At 36.4% G+C, this 9,964-nt stretch overlaps 1 protein-coding gene across 1 annotated transcript; it reads right to left on the bottom strand.

Moving 5' to 3' along the window:
* Positions 1 to 6,178: 6,178 nt before the first annotated feature.
* Positions 6,179 to 8,819, bottom strand: LOC134750020 (uncharacterized). The gene is made up of 4 exons (XM_063685086.1): positions 8,647 to 8,819; positions 7,713 to 7,882; positions 7,025 to 7,200; positions 6,179 to 6,412 (listed from the first exon to the last, which is right to left on the bottom strand). The coding sequence occupies exons 1-4, from the start codon at positions 8,801 to 8,803 to the stop codon at positions 6,193 to 6,195; spliced, it is 723 nt and encodes a 240-aa protein (XP_063541156.1). The 5' UTR covers positions 8,804 to 8,819; the 3' UTR covers positions 6,179 to 6,192.
* Positions 8,820 to 9,964: the final 1,145 nt, after the last annotated feature.

Genomic DNA, 9,964 nt, shown 5'->3' with positions numbered 1-9,964 from the left:
ATGACATCTATTACAGTTTTTAATTTATATATAGTAGTGTGACTACTTTAAAAAACACAAATCAAAATATTTAATAAAATAATTTGATTTGTTCCCAAACTTGTTCAATCTAATTTAATTTAAATTTATTTTATTTACGGTAATTAACGGCCCTATTTGTCTTGCCAAATATTGTATTTTTTTTCCTTCTATTTTAAAGTAATTAATGCATGTTAGATAATAAGTAGTATAATGCCAAATAGCACGTAAGGCTTATCTGTTAGTTTTATTCATGTATCTACGAGTACGTACACTCACTTTTCATAATAATACTTCAATCAAATGAGACGTTATTTATAAAATAAATAATAAAACTAAAACTAACTACAATTGTAATAACTAAAGCTAAAAATTAAATAAATCTAATCTGTTAGTGCTGTCTGATTGATATAAATAAATAAACAAACAATAAACATGTTTTGGACTTTTTGGAGATCCTAGGTCTACTTTCTCAAGCACTAACACACACGCACATGTCGCGCGAGTGTCTAAAAACAAGTGAGTCTAAACCGTAAAATTATTAAAATATTTAGATCAGTACGGTTTTTACTCACTATTACTTTTAGTCGCTTTTGGCGACATGTTTCGGATTCTTTGCGGACACTCGTGGCTGAGGAAGGATTCCCAAAGAATCCGAAACATGTCGCCAAAAGCGACTAAAAATAATAGTGAGTAAAAACCGTACTGATCTAATTATTTTGAAATATCTCACGATAGTTTAAGTGCGTAAAATTATTTAATGAAAACAACCATCGTAAAACTTTAAGGTTATACAATATTGTCTTCGGTTACCGCGATAGTTACTCATGAAATAAAACTATGAAAACGGATTATATCGCGTATATTGAATTTATAATACATCCCGACGTTTCGAACTCTTTACAGCGTTCGTGGTCAACGGGTGACTGAGGAAAAATTACAAAGTGCAAAAATACCCACATACTAAAATAATGAACAATCATAGACTATAAACTTTAAGGCTGGTTGTACATGTAAAATCGGTTCATAAGGCTAGTTATACACTACAATTATTTTAAGTAAAGATATATATATATATACGCGATAAAAAACTACGCCGGCTCCAACCCTACACCACGGACCCGAGAAGATTTAATTCCCTCCTAAATTGTAGGAGGGTATCCCATTATGGGACCGGCAACAAACTCGGCGAGACACATCTTTTCAAAACATCAGAATGTCCAGCAGAACGCTGTAAAGAGTTCGAAACGTCGGGATGTATTATAAATTCAATATACGCGATATAATCCGTTTTCATAGTTTTATTTTAAGGTTATACGTCAAAATGCTAACAAAATCTGTTATAACTTATAAGTATTTTGTTTACATTATATGTCTTTTCTATTGAACTCCACTAAACTTTAAATTTAAATTCAATTTGACATTTGTCACAATACAGCAAAGAGTATTTTACATGTAATTGTAGGGTGACCGTGCGTGTGATAAATACCTAATTTAAACTAACATAATCACATTTTAAGTTTTGTCCCTATTCACCCCAGCCATCCCTATTCACCCCGGTTGACGGTACCTCTTATACTAAAGAGATATTCTAAGATGAGAAAATGGGAGCTATTAAGTTCATTAGGCACTTGTACCTAATTAAAGTTTCGCAAAATCGTAAAATTCTCTACTTAAATATTTTTCTTACTGAGGAGCCCGGTGCGTGTGCTCAGACGTTTAATAAGATTGACGGCTTATTTTCTTTTACATACAAGGAAAAACCAATAAATCTGACCTGACTTTTATAAGAAGGTTAATAAAGGTGACTCTTTACTTATGAACGGTTTTTATGTCTCCTTTAAAAGGGTCGCTTTAATGAGTGCTGTTATTAATATGACTACATTATGTATTTTATTAAGTACTGTATGATATTCGATTGCCTTATATGTAAGTATGCAAAGAGTTAATAATAGTCGAAAAGTAAGAGCATTGCACGGAGCGTGAATCTCGCGACCTAAACGCGTAACCGCCATGCGCTTACGACGTTTGGGCAGCGTGGTAGGTTGTGATTGCGACAATTTCATTGTTTGGTATGTCGTCTCTATAGTAGTGGACCCGGGTATGTCCTTAAACTACGTCCAAAAGGACCCGGGTATGTCCTTAAACTACGTCCAAAAGGACCCGGGTATTTCCTTAAACTACGCCCAAAAGAGAGGTATGGGCACTGTGAATGACATCTCGCTTTGTGTGGTAGGGCACAGGACAGCGGATGTCATTCCAGATCTAGAGCAGAGCCCAACTGGGGAGGTACCTCCACCTTACAGAAAACCGCAGCCAAATAACACTAGACCCTACTAATAGTGTTGTGTTCCTGCCGGTGAGTAAGGTTGCCAGAGCTCGAGGGAGAGGAGTGTCAGGGTCGGCAACGCGCATGTAATTCCTCTGGAGTTGCAGGCGTACATAGGCTACGGAGACTGCTTAACATCAGGCGGGCCGTATGCTTGTTTGCCACCGACGTAGTATAAAAAAAAAAGAAAGTCAGTAAATATTATTTATTGCACGATAAAGAAAACTGAGACGAAGTGCAAATTTTTGCGCAAACTCGGTGCCGTGGATTGGACAGAAATGGCTTTGGACAGAGAAGCAAGGCAGTCTTTGTCGGAGGCCAAGATCCACTTCGGGTCGTCGCGACTCAGCAGTAAAGTAAAGTATCACCAAATTCACGAAAAAAGACTTGAAAATCTCGTCTCGTGCGACCTGTGACCCATAACAGGTATGTGACGTAAACCTACGTAACCAGTCTGGCAAGTTGTCCAAGTTCACGCGTGTAATGTCGTAAATACGTTTATTGGCCTTGGGCACTTATTGCGCTTTTGCGTTGGAGAGGTCTTAGCCTAGTCAAAAGCCATGGACAATAAGTCGCGTGAGTTTGCCCTTAAAGTTTCGTTGCAGACGCGACTAGCCCGGGTCTATTCAACATTGACTATACGTACCTACAAAGAAAGAAAGAAAGAAAATACATTTATGAACCACCCACACCACACACCACACACACACACACACACCACAACACCACACACCACACACACACACACACACACCACAACACCACATGACACCCACACACACACCACAACACCACACATTACATACAACAACAGATTACATATATGGAAAAGGAAACATACAGACAAAAAACATTGGACGCTAAAATAGGACCCCAGTCAGCACAACAATTCACAACAACAACAACAACACAACAGTCGCAATTTTTATTTCCAAATCTCAAATATGGCTTAAATAGTTAGTGACAGAGCAATTATTGTAAAACCAGCCTGATTTTTAGGGTTCCGTACCCAAAGGGTAAAAACGGGACCCTATTACTAAGACTCCGCTGTCCGTTTGTCCGTCTGTCCGTCTGTCTGTCACCAGGCTGTATCTCATCAACCCTGATAGCTAGACAGTTGAAATTTTCACAGATGATGTATTTCTGTTGCCGCTATAACAACAAATACTAAAAAGTACGGAACCCTCGGTGGGCGAGTCCGACTCGCACTTGGCCAGTTTTTATGAACTATTGGGGTCATGAACATGGATACAAAATAAATTGTAATAAAAACAAGGAGCTCAATTTCACATAGGGGAGATTAGTCCAAAACCGTGACACGGGTAAAACAAGGACACGGCAATATGGCTACTTAGATAGTCTCAGATTGACGAACGCTTACGCTTACGCTGGTCACTGCTGTCTACCATCATGGTAAGTTTGTCAACAAAAGTTGAATGACGCGTGTGCCGGCGTACATGAGTATGTAAATTAAATAAGAAAAACAAAACTCCCGTGAGACACAGACATATTAAACATATTAAAAACGGGTACCTCACGTATTTTAAGTCGAAAACGCTCGACATTTTTCACTCCGTACTGTCCCGTTATTAATATTTTTAATATGTTAAATAAGAAAAACGTATTTAGCGGTGCCTGATATAAAAATTCCATAGAATTCATCACTATAACAATTTGTCATACGTACAATTTGTATATTCTGTACGATTATGTATGTATTAAGGATCAACAAACATTACTTTGATTGTTATTGCATTAAGATTTTAGGTCAACAGACTTTTTAGTTTCTCTTAGGTACGTTCGGGTCAAAACCGGACGGGTTAAAACAGGGTCGTCCCCACTAAACAAACACCTACATAATATGGGTAAAACTGACAGCCCCATGTGCAGAGCGTGCATGGAAGAAGAAGAAACAACAAAACATATTCTCCTAGACTGTAAACAGGTAGAAGTGTATAGGAGCAAATACCTAGGTAATCCATGCACACTAAGAGAGGCAACTAGCAACCTGAAGACTTTGCTAGGCTTCGTGGAGGAGCTGGGGTGGTTAGAGTAGCGCTACCTCGTTTCACGCAAAATAGGCACATTGGATGTCGATTTGCGGAAAATGCCCAGCATAACTAACTAACTAACCGGGTCGTCCCGGTTTTGTACAAGTGTGTGTTTTTTGTACAATACACGGAAAGACGATGGCTGGATACAATGTCTCAAGTGTAAAAAATGAACCCATGAAGGCTTACTGATTGGGAATCTAAAGAACTTGGCGAGTTCCATTGCTATTTTTACTAAGGGGCAAAATCGGATATAGAATTTGCATGGCATACCCGGTTTTGGACAAGGCATGGAGTAAAACCGTACAAAATAGAGTTTTAAAAGTTGGTTGTGTTTTCGACGTGTGATAATGAGAATAGCGATGACACTTAATAAATATATTGTTAATTAAGTCAACTAAACAGAGACCAGTAAAGTTCATAGATTTTAATAATTTTATTCAACTTTTCCCTTAACGTCCCGGTTCTACCCCACTCCCCTATCAGCCAAAACCGCTTCCAATGTGATTTTTTGCCAAATTGTAAGCATATATGTTTTACCAAAGATAGATATAACTCCGTAATAGATAGATACAGTCTAAGGAAAAAACGTGCCTCGAAAATCAAGAAAATTTGATTCTCGTTCAGAGGGCGCTACTAGTTTTGGCCTACAGTCGTATAGATGGCTTTGACGGTTTCGTTTGTTATTTAACAATGTTAACGCATATCAGTGCAAGAACATGGGTCAAAATCATCAAAAAAATCATTTATCTATATTTAAATACATTCTATCGTATTTTTATAAATCTACATTTTTAGTTTTAAAGTGTGTCGACAGATGGCAGTGAATTTACTGGGGTTACAAAATTTACTATGACAGTGCCGCTCTAGTATAAGTTACTCTATGGTTTTACTAATGTTCTTAACTTTTGGGTAGGACTGTAAAGTGTAAATACAAGTACAAATGTCTACGCGAAATGCGAAAGTTTGTTTCTCTGTTACTGTATTCTTCACACTTAAACCGCTGAACCGATTTAGATGAAATTTGGTATGGAAATAGTTTACAGCCCGAGAAAGGACAGAGAATAGTTTTTATCATCATCATCATCCCATGCAGATGAAGTCGCGGGCAGAAGGTAATTCGATCTTAAATCTGCTTAGGTTTATACCGAAGCCCTACCTAACCCTACCCTTATCTTATGGGCAAGGTATAGTGGGCTATTGTATCAACAGGATAAATTTTGATGTATGGATAATCTTATCAAATCCAATCATTTACGTGATACGTGATAATGAAGTTAAAATTAATTTATTACGAACTTTATACTCCCGCTTCCTAACGGCTTAAGAACTAAGTTCAACCTCTGGAGTTTACCAGGTAATAAAACGGTTTATATTCAAATAAAGTTTTCCACCAGATCCGAAAGTGTAACACCATATTCTAAGCTATAAACCGCAGTTTAAACGTACTTTGAACGCAAATAAAACGAAAGATTAGCTTCAAATGTTTGAACTTTCGTGCATAATGTAAGCGCCTGCCATAAAATGGGCAGCAAAGTTAAATTAATGATAGATTGCTTACTGGTAATAAAGTAAGGCGCTTTTTACGTTGTAGAGATTAGAATGGAGATTAGCATAAAAGGGAAATAACTTTAGGAGAAAATAATACTGTAATTATGAAACGTATATTGTTTAAACATATTTATTAATACATCCAATCTCTATACATAACCTAAAAGTTTGTAGTTGCACCCGATAACTTGCAGCTTTAGCTGTGGTTATTGAGGTTTACCTCAAGAAATATTTACAAACAGTTTATTTATCAACGCTATTTGAATCAAAAAGAGGCCAAGCCGCCATGTATTTATTAGTGGGGGGTACCCCCTCAAAGCTAACGCCATGCCTCCGGGCAATGTCCGCGTAGTCCAGCTCACAGAGGGTCTGCCAGCCGTCTTTTTCCGCGGCGATCTGGGTCGCGAAGGTGGACATCCATGCGGCGGTCATGGGTATTCCGTGGGCTCCACACATTAGTCGTCTGTAAAAGAAATTTATTATGAGCAGCATTCAATACATTCTAGGTATTTGTTGAAGGAGGTTTTAACCTTTAAACCGCTTAGAATTTTTCATCGAGCGTGCTCTTGTCGCCGCCGGTATGAAGTTTTGTCTTATTTATCAGACTGCGGCAAAATTAGCTGGATATTGTTTGTTTTATAATTATAATAAAATTAAGTATTACATTTGGTTTTGAGAAACAAAAAGCCAGAGAACTGCTTTAGTTTTACGTTTCATTTATTTCTGTTTTAAAAGAAATGGCGCCTTACTGTACATAAGTAACTGGAGAAAACAACATCGTTTTAATTCTTTAATTACATATGTTGAAACCAATTGCAGTAGATATCTTTTATTAAATATGTCGAATATATTATAACGCGCAGAGCGGTAAAAATTTTACAGTTACCTATCAGTAAAGTATCAAAAATACTACAAATTTTCTCTTAAATGTCTCATGATTGGTGCCGTTACTTCTTGGCAAATTTTATGTTCGGTCAACTTTATGGGTATATTTTGGTTTTATGTTTCATTCGTCATATAAAAGTTCCTACTTCATCAGTCTACTCTAGGTTTGTACGGAACACAAAAACAGTACCTGACTGTCAGAAACTTCTCCGCAATACCGTAACCCCTGTACTCCGGCACGACCATCAAAGATTTATCGGAGTAGTAGGAAGAGAGGTTGAACTCCTTCAAAAGGTCGAACGAGTGGGACACGTCGTAAAATATCGCGTTGATCTTCTTAGCTTCTTCTGTTCCTCTGCCAGCGGTCTGTGAAGAGTGTGTATTGTTATTAAATAATGAAATGTGTGCATTCCTAGTTTTCACATAACCCGTTTCCATTGTTCTCGAGAATAGTTTTTGGTTTTTGACTAATATATATATCTAGGCATTGGGAACTTGCGAGAACTGTGGGAGCAGCACAGAAGTCCCTTATTTATTGGCGCGAAGAGTCATTCAACGTCTAGCTAATTGGGGTTCAGTATCGTATGCGCAATGCAGCGTGCGTGAACTATAGGGATAGGGAAGCATCTTCTTTTTGTTGTGGAGTGTCAATGCCTAAGGTTAATGTGGGGAAGACCCGCATATACAATTTATTGCTGCAATTTATTTAGGCCACAAGTTGGTAAGTAGACCATCCAACCCGCGACTTTATAAGAAATTACAACTTATCACCTCAGCAGTGATGTCATTCGATAGTAACACAGAAGACATTAAAATTGTAAACTCAAGAAAAAGGTTTCATTCAGAATAAGCTCTGTGTTCAACTGGTTGTATACTACCATATCCCAATACGACTCAGTAGCTACAGCCACCGAGGAGATCCCGATGATGTCCTGGTTATCCTCGTCATTATCATCGCAGCACATCACGTTGCGACTGGCAGGGTCGCGGAATATTTTGTTTATGTAATCTCTGTATTCTTCTAATGCTTCTGGGTTATTTGGAAAACCTGAAATAATATATTCAATAATAAACAAATATAGCATACGTTTAATAGGAGCTGCTCACAATGACATAAGTTAGATAGATCATGAAGACAAGATTTGTTTTAGGCGTAAAGATAAAGATAGTTTATTATTAAAGTAGGCATATTACAATGCACTTATGAACGTCAAACAAAGCTACGCGGGCTCTAACCCTATACCTCTGCCCCGAGAAGATTTAGGTCCCTCCTCAATTGGAGGAGGGTATCCCAATATAAAACTCTGCGGGGCGCATCTTTTCAAAACATTTCATCTTACAATTAACAATGTGCACTCATAATTTTTTTTAATTTAAATTATTCAAAAAATATACGAGTCATCAGTATTGAAATGGGTGTACTTCCTTTTTGGCGAAATTTATTTCGCGAAATTTCACTTGGCAACCAACTTTTCGCCAAAATTTCATTTGGCAAACCAATCGTTGGCATAACCTTACTTCGCAACCATTTCATTTCCCAACCCCATACTTGCGAAATGAAAATGACGTACTAGGTTGCGTTAGGTTAGGTTGGATTATGTAAATTTGCGAAATGAAATTTCGCCCAACTAAAAATATGGGACAAATAGTTTGGGAACTGAAAGTTAAGAAAGTTTGTCAAGTAATTTTCGCCGAAACATCAGTAAACCATTGAAATGTGTGCATTATTTGCAAAGCAATTTTATACCAGCTTTTACATATTTTGTTTCACCATTGTAATGTCTACTTGAAAAATAAAATCTTTATTTTTACCTGTCGCTTTTCGATAAGGCTCATCCCTGGCGAAGTACTTGACCATGAGCGCCGTGGCTTCCTCGATCCTGTCCGGCGGCATGTCCTGTATTCTCAGCTTCATCAATATCCCGTCTCTCTTCTGCTTCTCAAACCTTATCCACACTTTCGATGACATATTATTTTATTTTCACTTTTTCTATCGTTTTATTTACACTTAATTTAATATCTTTAACTTTTGTTTATAATAATTGGTTTTATTTTATTTCCTTTCACTGCTTTTAAAATATTTAACATAAAGAATTATTTTAGAGATTAAGAAAAAAGCGTCTTTTGTATGGCTGTTTGCAATAACACTGAGGTACTTGAACATGAACGATAATTTACTTGTTCCATTTATTAAATCATTTGATAGCGCCTTAATGATAACGACTTAATTACTGTTGTCACAAAACAATCACTTAAAGAGACACAACTGGGTTAAAATCTTGCGTAACGGATGTACAAAGAAAAGTAACATATTAATAATAACTAGTGGCTATGTGAGCTTAATAACAAAACGTCCGTGAACAGACATATTAAATATATAATATATTAAATCACTCCCCATTTTTAAGGCTCAGCTCAAAATCCACTACCTGTCCCTTCCTCAAACTCGTTAATTATTAAATTCTGTCTGTCTATCTGTATTGTGTGATATGTTTATGTATGTATGTATGAATATATCGACGACAACAACGTATATGATTCTAATTGAAAAATGACAACTTTACAGGAGAGCAAAACAGAAGTAGAATCCTTATACTTTTTTTTGTGTTAAAGATAATAAACTGTAATTTGGCACACATGATTATAATTTTATTTTATTGCTTATTTAATTTTCATATAACTCAATTTAATGGTATTTTTCGAGAAAATGCAGATAGCCCACTAGATTAAGTTATAACGATTTGCTCACCGTTGTGTATACTGTTCTATATACCACTTAGAATATTATACTTGGTTTCAATTTTCTTTAAGAACTACGTAAGCAGGTCTATTAGACCAGCGGTGGAACAAAAATGGGTTTAGATAATATTAAAGTTTTTTCTTTTTCGATATGTCATTGTTAGCATGTTAAATAAGACTTTCGTAAAAAGTTAGAAATTTTTAGGGTGAGCGTTCGGATATATTGAAATATTTTAATTTCTGCTAATAACTTTGTAAATATAGAATTAAAGTTACAAAAAACTTTAACATATTCAATACCACTTTAATTTATACACAATATTCGGTTTTTAGAAATCTGGAACATGTGCTTTCTGGTGAACTTAAAAACATGAATTATTTTGTAAATAAA

Source organism: Cydia strobilella, chromosome 19 (assembly GCF_947568885.1).
Source record: "Cydia strobilella chromosome 19, ilCydStro3.1, whole genome shotgun sequence".
In the NCBI taxonomy this organism is placed as follows: domain Eukaryota; kingdom Metazoa; phylum Arthropoda; class Insecta; order Lepidoptera; family Tortricidae; genus Cydia; species Cydia strobilella.
This window is presented reverse-complemented; position numbering and strand designations above follow the sequence as displayed.

Excerpts from the sequence above, each read along its gene's own strand:
- LOC134750020 (XM_063685086.1), bottom strand. The coding sequence starts at position 8,803 with ATGTCATCGAAAGTGTGGATAAGGTTTGAGAAGCAGAAGAGAGACGGG. Across the intron at positions 7,201-7,712 it reads CTGAGTCGTATTGGGATATG|ACCGCTGGCAGAGGAACAGA; the intron begins GTAGTATACAAC and ends CACTCTTCACAG. Across the intron at positions 6,413-7,024 it reads GAGAAGTTTCTGACAGTCAG|ACGACTAATGTGTGGAGCCC; the intron begins GTACTGTTTTTG and ends TTTCTTTTACAG.